Genomic DNA, 17,932 nt, shown 5'->3' on the forward strand with positions numbered 1-17,932 from the left:
ATTGTGTATTCTAAAAAGTGGGCTGGTTTCAGTGGTTGGGCAATAATGTTGGATGGCGGTGAGCGTTGACTGCGTGCTGCATTTTTTGTTTCATGACATTCCCTCAATCTCTTTCTAATTGGAAGCAGCCCTGGATGGGGATCATAACATTGAGCTCTTTGTTATATTTGTTTGGCCTGCAGTATGGCCTGCAGAGTTAACGTTGCCTTTACTTATTTTACTTTTTGGGGTATTGAAAATCATACACTCTGCATTTCAAGATACCCCAGTATACCGCCCAAGCCTACTATCCACCTCCTCCCTCTCTACTGACCTCTGCACCAGTTTTTAAATCATGCATTTAGCTAACAATTGTTAAATTATGCCTGATAGAATGACAAATTACCTTTGTTTTGTAGCTGTTTGGTTTTTCTTGGTGAGGACAGCAATAATAGATTGAGCATGGCATATCTCAAATCATGGCAAATCTTATGTCATCTGTTTAGCATTAATACTCTCCCTCTCTTCCCTCCTCTTTCTCCCTCGCCCTATCTAGTCCTGCTCTAACGTGGAGTGCTGGACACTACAGTGTGACGTGGGTCTTCTGGAGAAGGGGACCAGCGCCATCCTCAAATTGCGCTCCCGCATCTGGGCTGAGACCTTCATCGAGGTACAGTATGTGTGGACTGGAGATCAAACCAACCACTCTGCATAGTCAAACACACATCACTTGTCTGAGTTACTGGGCCGAAGAAAACTATACAGATGATCTAGGACCTACACACACAATTGCTCCACAACACACCTTTAAAGTGGAACTGGCAACGTTTTAGCAACAGGGTTGCGTTCAGTACGTTTTTACGTTCTGGAATGTTCAATTGAATGGAAACGGTGCTGTTCTGAATGGCCAGTTGAAAAACGGGGAGGTTGTGGGTTGGGAAACTCTGTCAGCGTGGCCACTGCCCTTTAAAAACGTCACTCATTGCTTCAAGCCACACCCAACAATCGCACCTCAGTCTGTTCAAGAACGTACAATAATGTTTTTGGGAAACGTGCTGTTCAGTACAAACCGTTTCGCAACGTAGCAAACGTACAAGGGAATTGAACACACATCAGGACGGGACTCTACACAGACCGGTGCGCCATAGCCAATCAGAGCAGTTGGCCTATATGCAAATAAGCCATTTTCCACACGGGCCTGCCATCATTCACTTTGTACTGGATTATGTATTTACAGGTAGTAGCAACAGCGCTACTTTAGATCAGGAAGCATTTGCCAAAAGCCACCTGAATGGATTTCTGAAAATTACTACGGGAGTCCTCTTACATTTAGAAACTCTTATTGATCAAACAACCATGAACAGGTAGTCTCTCTCTCCCTCAGACAGTTGCCAATGATCAACAACTGTTAGCCAGAGTGAGATGCGTTAAAATCTAACAAGGGAACAGTAGATAAACCCTCAAACTTTTTTAGCTTGTAGAATAGTAGCCTGCTCGCCCTTCAGCAGCTTGCCTGCCAAAGCATGCCCGTCCCCACCAATGGCGTATAATAAACCCTGGGTTGCCGATACTATGTATTGGCCATTGAGAGGCTTTGAAGGCACTGGTCGGCCATATTGGCACTCCCTAGTCCTCCATATGGATTTTTTATTTATTTAACTAGGCAAGTCAGTTAAGAACAAATTCTTATTTACAATGACAGCCTACCAAAGGCAAAAGGCCTCCTGTGTGGAATGGGGCCTGGGATTAAAAATAAATACAACATAAATATAGGACAAAATACACATCACAACAAGAGAGACAACACAACACTACATAAAGAGAGACCTAAGACATCAACATAGAAAGGCATCAACACATGACAACATAGCATAGTAGCAGCACAAAACATGGTACAAACATTATTGGGCACAGACAACAGCACAACGGGCAAGAAGGTAGACAACAATACATCACACAAACAGCCACAACTGTCAGTAAGAGAGTCCATGATTGAGTCTTTGAATGAAAAGATTGAGATAAAACTGTCCAGTTTGAGTGTGTTGTTCCAGCTCGTTCCAGTCGCTAGCTGCAGTGCACTGAAAAGAGGAGCGACCCAGGGATGTATGTGCTTTGGGGACCTTTAACAGATTGTGACTGGCAGAACGGGTGTGGTACAGTGGGGCAAAAAAGTATTTAGTCAGCCACCAATTGTGCAAGTTCTCCCACTTAAAAAGATGAGAGAGGCCTGTAATTTTCATCATAGGTACACTTCAACTATGACAGACAAAATGAGAAACAAAAATCCAGAAAATCACATTGTATGATTTTTAATGAATTTATTTGCAAATTATGGTGGAAAATAAGTATTTTGTCAATAACAAAAGTTTATCTCAATACTTTTGTTGGCAATGACAGAGGTCAAACGTTTTCTGTAAGTCTTCACAAGTTTTTCACACACTGTTGCTGGTATTTTGGACCATTCCTCCATGCAGATCTCCTCTAGAGCAGTGATGTTTTGGGGCTGTTGCTGAGCAACACGGACTTTCAACTCCCTCCAAAGATTTTCTATGGGGTTGAGATCTGGAGACTGGCTAGGCCACTCCAGGACCTTGAAATGCTTCTTACGAAGCCACTCCTTCGTTGCACGGGTGGTGTGTTTGGGATCATTGTCATGCTGAAAGACCCAGCCACGTTTCATCTTCAATGCCCTTGCTGATGGAAGGAGGTTTTCACTCAAAATCTCACGGATACCTGGCCCCATTCATTCTTTCCTTTACAAGGATCAGTCGTCCTGGTCCCTTTGCAGAAAAACAGCCCCAAAGCATGATGTTTCCACCCCCATGCTTCACAGTAGGTATGCTGTTCTTTGGATGCAACTCAGCATTCTCACCCCACGGGTGAGATCTTGTGTGGAGCCCCAGATCGAGGGAGATTATCAGTGGTCTTGTATGTCTTCCATTTCCTAACAATTGCTCCCACAGTTGATTTCTTCAAACCAAGCTGCTTACCTATTGCAGATTCAGTCTTCCCAGCCTGGTGCAGGTCTACAATTTTGTTTCTGGTGTCCTTTGACAGCTCTTTGGTCTTGGCCATAGTGGAGTTTGGAGTGTGACTGTTTGAGGTTGTGGACAGGTGTCTTTTATACTGATAACAAGTTCAAACAGGTGCCATTAATACAAGTAACGAGTGGAGGACAGAGGAGCCTCTTAAAGAAGAAGTTACAGGTCTGTGAGAGCCAGAAGTCTTGCTTGTTTGTAGGTGACCAAATACTTATTTTCCACCATAATTTGCAAATAAATTAATTAAAAATCCTACAATGCGATTTTTGGGATTTTTTTCTCATTTTGTCTGTCATAGTACCTATGATGAAAATTACAGGCCTCTCATCTTTTTAAGTGGGAGAACTTGCACAATTGGTGGCTGACTAAATACTTTTTTGCCCCACTGTATGTGGAAGATGAGGGCTGCAGTAGATATCTGAGATAGGGGGTAGTGAGGCCTAAGAGGGTTTTCTAAATAAGCATCAACCAGTTTTGCGACAGGTATACAGAGATGACCAGTTTACAGAGGAGTATAGAGTGCAGTGATGTGTCCTATAAGGAGCATTGGTGGCAAATCTGATGGCCGAATGGTAAAGAACATCTAGCTGCTCGAGAGCACCCTTACCTGCTGATCTAGAAATGATGTCTCTGTAATCTAGCATGGGTAGGATGGTCATCTGAATCAAGGTTAGTTTGGCAGCTGGAGTGAAAGAGGATTGATTACAATAGAGGAAACCAAGTCTAGATTTAACTTTAGCCTGCAGCTTTAATATGTGCTGAGAGAAGGACAGTGTACCGCCTAGCTATACTCTCAAGTACTTGTATGAGGTGACTACCTCAATCTCTAAACCCTCAGAGGTAGTAATCACACCAGTGGGGAGAGGGGCATTCTTCTTACCAAACCACATGACCTTTGATTTGGAGGTGTTCAGAACAAGGTTAAGGGAAGGATGAATAGAATTCTACAGTATTTCAACAACAAATTACTTTGTTTTTATTTATTTAACTAAGTCAGTTAAGAACAAATTCTCAATGAAATGTTTCAAGGACAAAATGACATGTATTTAAGTATTGTCTGGTTGTAGTGGGGACAGTAACAGAACTCTAAAAAAAACTTTAACCTGTTGCGACGAGCAATCCCGTATCCGGGAGCGTAATTATAGCCTCAAGCTCATTACCATAACGCAACGTTAACTATTCATGAAAATCGCAAATGAAATGAAATAAATATATTGGCTCACAAGCTTAGCCTTTTGTTAACAACACTGTCATCTCAGATTTTCAAAAAATGCTTTTCAACCATAGCTACACAAGCATTTGTGTAAGAGTATTGATAGCTAGCATAGCATTAAGCCTAGCATTCAGCAGGCAACATTTTCACAAAAACAAGAAAAGCATTCAAATAAAATTATTTACCTTTGAAGAACTTTGGATGTTTTCAATGAGGAGACTCTCAGTTAGATAGCAAATGTTCAGTTTTTCCAAAAATATTATTTGTGTAGGAGAAATTGCTCTGTTTTGTTCATCACGTTTGGCTAAGAAAAAAACCTGAAAATTCAGTCATTACAATGCCAAACTTTTTTCCAAATTAACTCCATAATATCGACAGAAACATGGCAAACGTTGTTTAGAATCAATCCTCAAGGTGTTTTTCACATATCTATTCGATGATAAATCACTCGTGGCAGTTTGGTTTCTCCTCTGAACCAAATGGAAAAATGCACGCACCTGGAGATTACGCAATAGTTTCGACGGAAGACACCGAGCGGACACCTGGTAAATGTAGTCTCTTATGGTAAATTTTCCAATGATATGCCTACAAATACGTCACAATGCTGCAGACACCTTGGGGAAACGACAGAAAGTGTAGGCTCATTCCTGGCACATTCACAGCCATATAAGGAGACATTGGAACACAGCGCATTCAAAATCTGGCGCACTTCCTGTATGAAATGTCATCTTGGTTTCGCCTGTAGCATTAGTTCTGTGGCACTCACAGACAATATCTTTTCAGTTGTGGAAACGTCAGAGTGTTTTCTTTCCAAAGCTGTCAATTATATGCATAGTCGAGCATCTTTTCGTGACAAAATATCTTGTTTAAAACGGGAACGTTTTTCATCCAAAAATGAAATACTGCCCCCAGAGTTTCAAGAGATATTTTTTTTAACCTCTCTGATCTACCCATCCCGGATCCGGTATCGTGAATACAGACTCAAGCTCATTACCATTACGCAACGTTAACTATTCATGAAAATCGCAAATGAAATGAAATAAATATGCTAGCTCTCAAGCTTAGCCTTTTGTTAACAACACTGTCATCTCAGATTTTCAAAATATGCTTCTCAACCATAGGAAAACAATAATTTGTGTAACAGTAGCTAGCTAGCGTAGCATTTAGCGTTAGCATTATCGTTAGCATTTAGCATGCAACACTTTCACAAAAACCAGAAAAGCATTAAAATAAAATAATTTACCTTTGAAGAACTTCAGATGTTTTCAATGAGGAGACTCTGTTAGATAGCAAATGTTCAGTTTTTCCTGAAAGATTATTTGTTTAGGAGAAATCGCTCCGTTTGGTGCGTCACGTTTGGCTACCAAAAAAATCTGTATCCAGGAGTGTATTTATCCCGGCAAGCTCATTAGCATAACGCAATGTTAACTATTCATGAAAATCGCAAATGAAATGAAATAAATATGCTAGCTCTCAAGCTTAGCCTTTTGTTAACAACACTGTCATCTCAGATTTTCAAAATATGCTTCTCAACCATAGGAACACAATCATTTGTGTAACAGTAGCTAGCTAGCATAGCATTTAGCGTTAGCATTATCGTTAGCATTTAGCAGGCAACACTTTCACAAAAACCAGAAAAGCATTCAAATAATAATTTACCTTTGAAGAACTTCAGATGTTTTCAATGAGGAGACTGTTAGATAGCAAATGTTCAGTTTTTCCTGAAAGATTATTTGTTTAGGAGAAATCGCTCCGTTTGGTGTGTCACGTTTGGCTACCAAAAAAACCCGAAAATCCAGTCATCAATTACGCCGAACTTTTTTCCAAATTAACTCCATAATATCGACTGAAACATGGCAAACGTTGTTTAGAACCAATCCTCAAGGTGTTTTTCACATATCTCTTCGATGATATATCCTTTGTGGAAGTGTGCGTTTCGTTCTGAATCCCAGGACAAAATGACCGCAACTGGAGATTACGCACAAATTTAGATAAAGGCCACCGGGCGGACCCCTGGAAAATGTAGTCTCTTATGGCCAATCTTCCAATGATATGACTACAAATACGTCACAATGCTGCAGACATCTTGAAGAAACCACAGAAAGCCCATGGTCGTTCCTGCTGCATTCACAGCCATATAAGGAGACATTTGAAAACAGAGCTTCAGAGATTCTGCTCATTTCCTGTTAGACGTTTCATCTTGGTTTCGCCTGTAGAATGAGTTCTGTGGCACTCACAGATAACATCTTTGCAGTTTTGGAAACGTTAGACTGTGTTCTTTCCAAAGCTGTCAATTCTATGCATAGTCGAGCATCTTTTCGTGACAAAATATTGCGCTTAAAACGGGCCCATTTTTTTATCCAATAATGAAATAGCGCCCCTATAGGCTTAACAGGTTAATGTTTAGCTCACAATATAATTTCAAAGTATGCATTAAGGTGTCTAATACAATAAACGTGTCAAACTAATGTAGAGATTAATACATGCATTTCTATAGTTTCTAAAATATTCCAAGGGTTCCAAGATGGCTGGGCGGTGGCTTCAATACAGCGCCCCCTGTCAATCATCCAGGGTAATCCAACCCACGTTTTGACAACTGAATGGGAACTTGCCTGCCTGCCCTCCCATTCGATTGATGATGCCAAATACATTTGATTGACAACAAAGAGAGATGCCAACTGTGGATAACAGTCGTTCAAGTTCAGCATAGCTAGCTAGCAAAGTGATTAACAGTTCTTGCTAGCTAACCAAATGACACCTGCATCTCTAGTTGTAGCCACCCAAAAAAATTATATGGTAGGAAAAAGTTGGCCACTCACTGACTCGTCCAATGACATGATATCCTCCCAGAAGCTAGCTAGCTAACATTAGGTACCGTGCTTTTAGCTTGCTAAATAAATAGCTATTGTACATAAACAGACAAGCTAGCCTATTAGCCACGCTATGACTGACTTGTGGTCATTGCCCTTTTATAGTTTGATTGTGCTGACATTCCCAGCCTAAGTTACATTTGTGTTTTTTGTAAAAAATATTGAGTCAATGAAACTGATACAGTGCATCCTGAAGGGCTGGAGGCAGCAAACAATGTACCAGGCCAGCTGTGATTTACAACATGATAGCAATATTTGTTGGACTACCAAGAAATGTATTGGTGAATTAGTTATATTAATCATGCATTGAACTGCATCCCATCTATTCTGCCAACATATTTGTATTTTTATTTGACCTTTATTTAACTAGGCAAGTCAGTTAAGAACAATTTCTTATTTTCAATGACGGCCTAGGAACAGTGGGTTAACTGCCTGTTCAGGGGCAGAACGACAGATTTGTACCTTGTCAGCTTGGGGATTTGAACTTGCAACCTTTCAGTCCAATGCTCTAACCATTAGGCTACCCTGCCGCCCCAATGCTTTACTTGACATCATTACATTTTTTGTCAAATAGAAGCCATTATTAAAAGCTCTTTATAAAGTTGGTTTTGTAGCATAAAGTGATAATTTGATATTTGTGACTGATATTATGATTGTCTGTTTGTTTCATATCTGCAAAGTAGCTAAAACACTGTCAGTTCCACTTTAATTAGGTCATCAAAGAGTGGATCTTAGTCAGGTTCAGATGCGGAGATGAAAGCAACCGCCAGAACTACTGGTTTTGTCTCCTCTCAAACTCACTACACATGCAGACACATTTCTACCAGATGACAATGGCACTGACTGCATGAAACGGACTGTCTCAGTTTGTGTTCTGTCTGTAGGCCTATCTGTCTATTCACATTGCTGTCTGTGTATTTTCTCATGTCAAGATTTGGCGGAGTATAAGCAGAAATATTCCTTTAAGTAGCTATACAAAGAAAACACCAATACTTAAATCCTCAAATTAGACTGTAAAATATGAATGACCAGTCAGACTCACACATGTGATTGTATTGACTGTATTAATGCTAGCTCAGAGCTAAACTCTGCCAATGTGAACAGACTCAGATATTTGATGAAAATAAATGGAAAACAGTAGCTTACAGAGTGAATAATTAAATTCTAATTTCAATAGTTCTGTGAGCGGATCGTTTGTGTGTTGGTCTATAGTGTATTAGGTATAGAGGTATAGAGGGAGGGTATCAGTCCACAGAAGCCGTTGTGAGAACGACCTTACACCAAGGCTTATGTGTAAGTGCATTGGAAATTCATTAGTTGGCGGTCACGCCTTCTCATAGGATTGGAATGTCAGAGGGGTTTTGTGAGAAGAACCAGCCGGTCTGATGAGGTTCATCAGTCTCTGTAGCACATTACTGCCTCCTACTGGACATGAGTCAAACAGGACCCATCACTAGTCCACACATGGCCAGCACCCGTACAAGTTGCAGTTTGCCTTTCAAATACTCCTACAAAAATTATTTGAAAAATCACAATGGATATCCAATCTGATCCTGTTGTTTTGTTTCCGTTCTCAGAGGGCATACAAGGGGTACGTGCTGGAGTGCCTGGCAAGGTTCAGTGTGGTCAAGATGCCCTATGCCATCTTGCCCAAGGAGGTACCGAGTGGATCTAAAAAGGTATGGGTATGTGCAGTGCACTAATGTCAACAAACCTCTCTATTTTATATTGTATTGTTAGTCTTGCATTACCATACAGTTAGTAGTTAAATTGGGATTTGGGAGGTGGGGCTTCTAGTTTGGGGGCGTGCCCTGGAGGATTTAATATAGTAGCCTATAATCTATACTGACAAAAGCACATTACAGCATACTACAGGTCGTGGAGGGACCTTGTGAGGGGGATATTATTTTCGTGCACAGAATGTGATGATCTGAACAATTGAATAGATAGACAACCCTATAGTAAAATAGTTTAACTTTGCTGTTGCTTACTTGTGTTGGTAAAAAAAAAAAAGTCATTAGATCATTTGAAATTCGCATAACCAAAGTTACAGGGTCTCAGCTCTGCCTGGATCTCATAGGTGTTGGGTCTCGGACTCGGTTGGATCTGGCCTAACTTAACCCCTGTATATAGTGTGCCCATGTTTCGTTCAGCACTCAGCTGTTGGGAAAATGCAGGAAGCCTGGAATCGAGGCTATTATACAGTGCCTTCGGAAAGTGTTCAGACCCCTTGACCTTTTCCATGTTTTGTTATGTTACAGCTTTATTCTAAAATTGTATTAAATTGTTTTTTTCCTCAATCTACACACCACCCTATAATGACAAAGCAAAACTATAATATTTTATTTTATCTTTATTTTTGCTATTTTATTCACAATAAAATACTTATTTATATATTGTAAGTACTCAGACCCTTTACTCAGTACTTTGTTGAAGCACCTTTGGCAGTGATTACAGTCTTGATTCTTCCTGGGTATGACGCTAAAAGCTTGTCACACCTGTATTTTAGGAGTTTCTCCGATTCTTCTCTGCAGATCGTCTCAAGCTCTGTCAGGTTGGATGGGGAGCGTCGATGCACAGTTATTTTCAGGTCTCTCCAGAGATGTTAGATCGGGTTCAAGTCCGGGCTCTGGCTGGGCTACTCAAGGACATTCAGAGACTTATCCCGAAGCCACGCCTGCGTTGTCTTAGCTGTGTGCTTATGGTCATTGTCCTGTTTGAAGGTGAACTTTCGCCCCAGTCTGAGGTCCTAAGCTCTCTGGAGCAGGTTTTCATCATGGATCTCTCTGTACTTTGCTCCGTTCATCTTTCCCTCGATCCTGACTAGTCTCCCAGTCCATGTTGCTGAAAAACACCCCCACAACATGATGCTGTAACCACCATGCTTCACTGTAGGAATGGTGCCCGGTTTCCTGCAGACGTGACGCTTGGCATTCAGGCCAAAGAGTTCAATCTTGGTTTCATCAGACCAGAGAATCTTGTTTCTCATGGTCTGAGAGTCTTTAGGTGCCTTTTGGCAAACCCCAAGTGGGTTGTCATGTGCCTTTTATTGAAGACTGGCTTTCGTCTGGCCAATCTACCATAATGGCCTGATTGGTGGAGTGCTGCAGAGATGGTTGTAGTTCTGGAAGGTTCTCCCATCTCCACAGAGGAACTCTAGATCTCTGTCAAAGTGACCATTGAATTCTTGGTCACCTCCCTCACCAAGGCCCTTCTCCCCCGATTGCTCAGTTTGGCCGGGCGGCCAGCGCTAGGAAGAGTTGGTGGTTCCAAACGTCTTCCATTTTTAAGAATTATGGAGGCCACTGTTTTCTTGGGGCTTTCAATACTGAAGAAATCTTTTTGTACCCTTCCCCAGATCTTTGCCTTGACACAATCCTGTCTCGGACCTCTACGGACAATTCCTTCGACCTCATGGCTTAGTTTTTGCTCAACTGTGTGCCTTTCCAAATCATGTCCAATCAGATTGATTTGCCACAGGTGGACTCCAATCAAGTTATAGAAACTGCTCAAGGATGATCAATGGAAACAGAAGTCACCTGAGCTCAATTTCGAGTCTCATAGCAAAGGGTCTGAATACTTATGTAAATAAGGTATTTCTGTTTGACTTGTAATAAATTAGCAAAAATATATAACCTGTTTTTCTTTGTCATTATGGGGTATTGTGTGTAGATTGATGCAGATTTTTTATTTATTGAATCCATTTTAGAATAAGGCTGTAATGTGGAAAAATTTGGAAAAAGTCAATGGGTCTGAATACATTCAGACCCATTGAGTCACTGTAAGTGGAGGTCATGACTAAATGTGTTCCCCCTCTTCAGGTGGTGACCCCGTTGGTGTGGAACAAACAAGACAGCCAATACTCTGTGCCCTTGTGGATCATCATTCTGGCCATACTGGCTGGGCTTCTGCTGCTGGCACTGCTCATCTACGTCCTGTACAAAGTGAGTGGTCGGGATAGCGGTGATGTTAATGTCCGGCAGAGTGGGAAATTCCCATCTCTTAACTTCCCATATTTTCCTTTAGAACTTTATTTTTAGAATGTGAAATGTCAGAATAATAGTAGAGACAATAATATATTTCAGATTTTAATTCTTTCATCACATCCAGTGGGTCAGATGTTTACATACACTCAAGTATTTGGTAGCATTGCCTTTAAATTGTTTAACTTGGGTCAAATGTTTTGGGTAGCCTTCCACAAGCTTCCCACAATAAATTGGGTGAATTTTGGCCCATTCCCCCTGACAGAGCTGGTGTAACTGAGTCAGGTGTGTAGGCCTCCTTGCTCGCACACGCTTTTTCAGTTCTGCCCACACATTTTCTATAGGATTGAAGGCAGGGCTTTGTGATGGTCACTCCAATATCTTTACTTTGTCGTCCTTAAGCCATTTTGCCACAACTTAGGAAGTATGCTATGGGTCATTGTCCATTTGGATGACCCATTTGCGACCAAGCTTTAACCTTTCTAGGGCAGGCGTTCCACTAGCGGAACCCCTCCACAACATTCCGCTAGCGGAACCCCTCCACAACATTCCACTGAAAAGGCAGCGCGTGAAATTCAAAAATATTTTTTAGAAACAAGTAACTTTCACACATTAACAAGTCCAATACAGCAAATGAAAGATAAACATCTTGTTAATCTACCCATCATGTCCGATTTCAAATATTCTTTACAGCGAAAGCACAACATATGATTGATTATGTTAGGTCAGAGCCAAGTAAAAAAAACACAGCCATTTTTCCAGCCAAAGAGAGGAGTCACAAAAAGCTGAAATATAGATTAAATTAATCACTAACCTTTGATGATCTTCATCAGATGACACTCATAGGACATCATGTTACACAATACATGTATGTTTTGTTCGTTAATGTGCATATTTATATCCAAAAATATCAGTTTACATTGGCACGTTACGTGCAGTAATGTTTTGATTCGAAAACATCCGGTGATTTTGCAGAAATACTCATAATAAAACATTGATAAAAGATACAACTGTTATTCACAGAATTAAAGATAGACTGCTCCTTAATGCAACCTCTGTGTCAGATTTTTTTACCTTACGGAAAAAGCATAATCTGAGAAAGGTGCTCAGATCCCAAAACAGCCAGAGGAATATCCGCCATTTTGGAGTCAACAGAAGTTAGAAATAAATATTCACTTACCTTTGATGATCTTCATCAGAAGGCACTCCCAGGAATCCCAGTTCGACAATAAATGACTGATTTGTTCCATAAAGTCTATAATTTCTGTCCAAATAGCCACTTGTTGTTAGTGTGTTCAGCCCAGTAATCCATCTTCATGAGGCGCAGGCACTTCGACCAGACAAAAACTCGAAAGGTTCCGTTACAGTCCTTTAGAAACATGTCAAATGATGTATGGAATCAATCTTTAGGATGTTTTTAACATAAAACATCAATAATGTTCCAACCGGAGAATTCCTTTGTCTGAAGAAAAGCACTGGAACGAGAGGTAACTCTGTCGGGGGCGCGCGTCATGAGACCAAGGCACTCTGCCAGACCACTGACTCAAAGAGGTCTCATGAGCCCCTCCTTTATAGTAGAATCCTCATTCAAGTTTCTAAAGATGGTTGACATCTAGTGGAAGCCGTAGGAAGTGCAACTTTATCCATATCTCATTGTGTATTCGGTAGCCAAGCTTTGAAAAACTACAAACCTCAGATGTCCCACTTGCTGGTTGGATTTTTCTCAGATTTTGTTCTGTTATACGCAAAGACATAATTCAAACAGTTTTAGACACTTCAGAGTGTTTTCTATCTAATAACAATATGCATATATTAGCATCTGGGACAGAGTAGGAGGCAGTTCACTCTGGGAACGCTATTTATCCAAAAGTGAAAATGCTGCCCCCTATCCCAAAATAGTTAACTTCCTGATTGATGTCTTGAGATGTTGCTTCAATATATCCACATAATTATCCATCCTCATGATGCCATATATTTTGTGAAGCACCCCCACAACATGATGCTGCCAATCCCGTGCTTCACGGTTGCAAGCCTCCCCCCTTTTCCGCCAAATGGTCATTATGGCTGGTCATTATGGCCAAACAGTTCTATTTTTGTTTCATCAGACCAGAGGACATTTCTCCAAAAAGTATGATCTTTGTCCCCATGTGCAGTTGTAAACTGTAGTCTGGCTTTTTTTATGGCGGTTTTGGATCATTGGCTTCTTCCTTGCTGAGCAGCCTTTCAGGTTATGCCGATATAGGCCTTGTTTTACTGTGGATATAGATACTTTTGTACCTGTTTCCTCCAGCATCTTCACAAGGTCCTTTGCTGTTGTTCTGGGATTGATTTTCACTTTTCGCACCAAAGTACATTAATCTCTAGGAGACAGAATGAGTCTCCTTCCTGAGCGGTATGATGGCTCCGTGGTCCCATGGTGTTTATACTTGCGTACTATTGTTTGTACAGATGAATGTGGTACCTTCAGGCATTTGGAAATTGCTCCCAAGGATGAACCAGACTTGTGGAGGTCTCCAATGTTTTTTTCTGAGGTCTTGGCTGATTTCTTTTGATTTCCCCGTGAAGTCAAGTAAAGAGGCACTGAGTTTGAAGGTAGGCCTTGAAATACATCCACAGGTACACCTCCAATTGACTCAAATGATGTCAATTAGCCTATCAGAAGCTTCTAAAACCATGACATCATTGTCTGGAATTTTCTAAGCTGTTTAAAGGCACAGTCAATTTAGTGCATGTACACTTCTCACCCACTGGAATTGTGATACAGTGAATTATAAGTGAAATAATCTGTCCATTAACAATTGTTGGAAAAATGATGTGTCATGCACAAAGTAGATGTCCTAACCGACTTGCCCAAACTATAGTTTATTAACAAGAAATGTGTGGAGTGGTTGAAAAACAAGTTTTAATTACTTCTACCTAAGTGTATGTAAACTTCCAACTTTAACTGTACATCTGGCTGGAGAGACATATGAAGATTTGAGGTGTTGAAATATGATATTTTTAGTTCTAACTTTGATAACGTCGTCTTTCTTCCTCCCAGCTTGGCTTCTTCAAAAGGTCGCTACCCTACGGCACGGCTATGGAGAAGGCCCAACTCAAGCCCCAGGCTGCGTCTGAGGCCTAAACACCACATAGAAAGGATTAAAACAAACTATTTTGTTGTCACAGAACCAAAGAAACCTAGAAACCCACATGATTGCAATGGAGAAATGTGGTTAATTTAAACATCCAGAGAGGATTAGACTGCAGTTGAAGAGGGAGGAGGAGGAGGAGGAGGAAAGACCACTGGAACTCCACTGTACTGCACTAGAGGAAGAAATACCCAAAGAACTCCAAACCAAATGAATGTTTTTAATTTAATATATGTTTATGTTTGTTGTTGTTGGGTTGGGGTTGATCACCAAGCTGAACTTCAGTGTCACAGTCAGAAAAACTGGCTTTAGACTTACTGATCCTATTTGAGTTGAAGTCCAAGACTAGTGACTACAGAAGAAGAGGAGTAGCCTATGGAAAGCCTTGATACGATCAAGGAAGAAGCTTGGTTTCTCCCTGCACATCTTTTTAAACAGCTTTGTATTCCCTTGTGGATCCTTGTGAAAGATAATTGTTTTACTCTTTTTCAACTGCCTTCATTTTGGTGCTAAAAAAGTGTGATCACTGCTTTTAAAAGGTATATGATGGTGTTGAGGGGGACTGAATGCATCTCCCTTCCTTTTTGTAGCCATTAAAGAAATCTGATCTGATACTTTCCCAACCGAAGTTAGAAACATGCTTCCTGTTCAGGGCACCAGAAGAGCATGTTCACCAGAGGTGCATGTTCACCAGAGGAGCATGTTCACCAGAGGAGCATGTTCACCAGAGGAGCACAGACAGAGGATGTCTGTCTCATGTCTCCATAATCTACACCTGAGCTGTTTACCCATCCACATTTCTACCAAACATGTTTTTACAGCCAATCTTTTGTTTAATGTAAGTTCAGTTTGGCTCCAGTAATGTTCGGCACGTACAAACTCCTGTACTGCCAAAATAGCTTCTTCAGCCTCAGAATGGTGGACATACAGTGCTTGTTCCAGTTGTTTTGCACTCAAAAGAAATCTACTGATGTCTAACAAGATGCCAAAAACAGACAGGATACTGACGGACTGATCTTCCTTTGGGTTTGACTTGACCATTACTGATCACTTTGTTGATCCTGCATGTTTGTGTTCGTTGTGACAGATCAAAGCATTGCCTCAAAGTTGACTGGGACTTGACTGGATCCATCCACCATGGGCCTGTGAGATAGATCCTACTGAAAGCTTGATACACTCTGGTGCCAGTACTCTGTCTGGTGACTTGTAAACAAGTTTGTCCAGACTTTGCTTGTGCTGCAAGAGGCAGTATGGAAATTGAGTTGAAGCAAAGACCATCCAGGTGTATCCACAGCCTTGGTGTGTAATGATGTCTTGAAGTCAGTACATTACTATGTTGCCAACAGAGATCAAGGAAGCTGTAGTACATACAATCTGGGTGGGTTGCTTGCAGGTAAGGGCTCACTCCGGTGAGTGTCAGGGAAACGGCCAAATATCCAGTCCCTACACATTTCACCTTGATCTTGTAGTGTGCTAGGAGCATCTTTGCTCTGGTTTGTTTTAATTTTATTTTGATGTCCTTATGATAACAAAAACTGACTGAGTACCAGAAGCTCTCACACCACGATGCTGCAGCTTCATCCATGGACTGAATATGTGGGGCTCTTTTATTTGTCATGTAAATACGTTTTGTGTGTGTGTCAGACTGCCTGTGTCTTCATGTGTTGATGTTCCTGTCTGTTTTTTTGTGTGAATCGGAGATCAATCCCAATGCTAAGTCCTCTCTTTTCTCTCTTGCATCACGAGGGAAAGGTAGACTTGTCCAGCAGTAATGCTGATCATCGCATCACTTCAATCTGTACTCAGGATGGGTTGAGACTGCCTGATTAGAGTTTAGGACAGCTAGGACCAGAGTAGCTATTCATTTAGGGCCCAATTCAGACTTGAGATAAAGGGATAGCAACTGGGCATTGGGGGGGGGGGGGGGGGGGGGGGGTATGGTTTGTACGTGCAATATTATTATTCACTCTGGTTGATATTGGTTTTAGTTTTTGCAGTAGTTTTTGGATTTTCTTTCATTTTGTTCCGGAGGGGTTGTGTTAAACCAGGTGTGTCTAACATCTAATGATGAGTCTGTGTTAAAAACCATACCAAGTCTGCTCCCTATGGTCGGATGGGGGTATTGTCAAAAACAATTGGTCTGTTTTTTCCCCCCCTAGATTTTTCCACTGCACGTATTCACCACTTTTACATTTTGCTCCACTGCTATAACTAACCAATGTTTAGTATCACTATTTCAGATATCAGTGGTAAAAAAATACATCCATCCATCCACCTCCTGAGTTGAACTCGAGTGGGCATGTGTGATAATGTATGTTCAGTTCAATTGTATCACCTATCCAAACGCAGCCATAATGCTACACATCTGTTTTCACTATTTGTTTTGAATGCCCCCTAGCTCATATTGGTGATTTAATCCACAAGCTTTATCAACACTCATGGTGCAAAGACTGCTAACGCCACTCAGTGGATTCATTTAACATGTATCATATTATTTTTAACAGTATTTGTATGATATTGTTTTGAAAAGTATATGTCTGATCGTAGTGTCCAGACTGAAAATGTCAACCTAGTATTATTTATATTGAAAGAGGATGTTTTAAACAGAATCCTCTGTGGTTACAGTAGAAGACTACACTGGGTTTATCCTTGTTTTCTCAATGCTTTCTTGGCCCCCCTTTTAAAAATCTCCTTTTTTACAAAGTTGTAAATATTTCTGACGAGAATATTTTTTAGATCCAATTGGGAAAAAAAACATTTGTGAAATTTACTCTCCCCATATTGGGGAGACTTTCTGGGAAGAGGATTTAGTCTTTTAGTGATCATTTGTGTCTTATTATATGGTTTGCATTTCAATTAAAAAAATGACATGCTTTGATTGAATACACAGTTCTGAAAATAATTTATTTAAAAAAATAAACTTGCCCATGGCATGAAATGTTTTACATATTTGTTTATGCGGTTTGGCAACAACTGATTGCTCAACAATTTATTGTTCATTATAGTTGTATTACAAAGTGGAGAAAAATACCAAAACACCATAACTAGGAGCCATAGCATAGAACTATTGCATGTGCTTTTAGGGCACTCACTTGTAAAACCATAAGCTTATCTTACAAATAGTATACTACACAAATTATCGTATAAATAACAGATAATGCCAAATGTATATACTTCTTCCTCAGGTTGCAGTGCCGCACTGTCATATCAGTAACAGTGGTCGGTGAGGACAAACAACTTATCTGGTAAGACGTTAGAGGTCACTAAATACTGCCAGTCAGATCCCTCCTCAGGTCCTATTGATGAGTAGTCCAACGAGCTGCTTCTCTTCAATGCTCTCTGTGTGATATTGACCATCCCAGAAACATCCCCACAGTCCTCCATTCCTGACACCAGACATGTACATGAGTCTATAGAAGATCTTGAATGTGGATTAGTATGACAGTGGAGGTGTGTATTCCCCTGCCAACCTCTGATTCACGGGCTGTAATAAAACAGTCTTAATACACTGGTTTGGTTCAGCGCTCCATTGCTCTGGACAGTTGTGTCAGTTTGTGCTGGTTGTCGATCACTTCAAAGTTCTGAACATAGTGGCGGATGTTGCTAGGATTCCTGAGAGGGGGGGATTGCTCGGAATCTGGACACGAGACAGAAGACAAGATATGTGTTTTTTTTTTTTAAATGGAAGCGCTACATTTACTTAATATCATTTAAA

The 17,932-nt window shown here is 40.7% G+C and overlaps 2 protein-coding genes across 8 annotated transcripts in view; one reads left to right on the top strand and one right to left on the bottom strand.

The window, feature by feature from the left end:
• Positions 1 to 17,100, top strand: part of LOC110532566 (integrin alpha-5) — an 84,011-nt gene extending 66,911 nt beyond the window's left edge. The window contains exons 27-30 of the mRNA XM_036988561.1: positions 536 to 649; positions 8,681 to 8,782; positions 10,925 to 11,047; positions 14,127 to 17,100. Coding sequence (XP_036844456.1) covers positions 536 to 649; positions 8,681 to 8,782; positions 10,925 to 11,047; positions 14,127 to 14,210 — 423 coding nt within the window. The 3' untranslated portion in view covers positions 14,211 to 17,100. The remainder of the gene's footprint in view (positions 1 to 535; positions 650 to 8,680; positions 8,783 to 10,924; positions 11,048 to 14,126) is intronic.
• A 2-nt stretch (positions 17,101 to 17,102) lies between these two features.
• Positions 17,103 to 17,932, bottom strand: part of LOC110532567 (rap guanine nucleotide exchange factor 3) — a 47,311-nt gene continuing 46,481 nt past the window's right edge. For all 7 annotated transcript variants that reach the window (XR_002474855.2, XR_005053312.1, XM_021616572.2 and 4 more), the window contains one exon: positions 17,103 to 17,854. Coding sequence is in view for 5 of the 7 variants with exons in the window: in XM_021616572.2 (XP_021472247.1) it covers positions 17,736 to 17,854 (119 nt within the window). In the remaining 2 variants the exon portion in view is untranslated. The remainder of the gene's footprint in view (positions 17,855 to 17,932) is intronic.

This window comes from Oncorhynchus mykiss, chromosome 9, assembly GCF_013265735.2.
Source record: "Oncorhynchus mykiss isolate Arlee chromosome 9, USDA_OmykA_1.1, whole genome shotgun sequence".
NCBI classification, from domain to species: domain Eukaryota; kingdom Metazoa; phylum Chordata; class Actinopteri; order Salmoniformes; family Salmonidae; genus Oncorhynchus; species Oncorhynchus mykiss.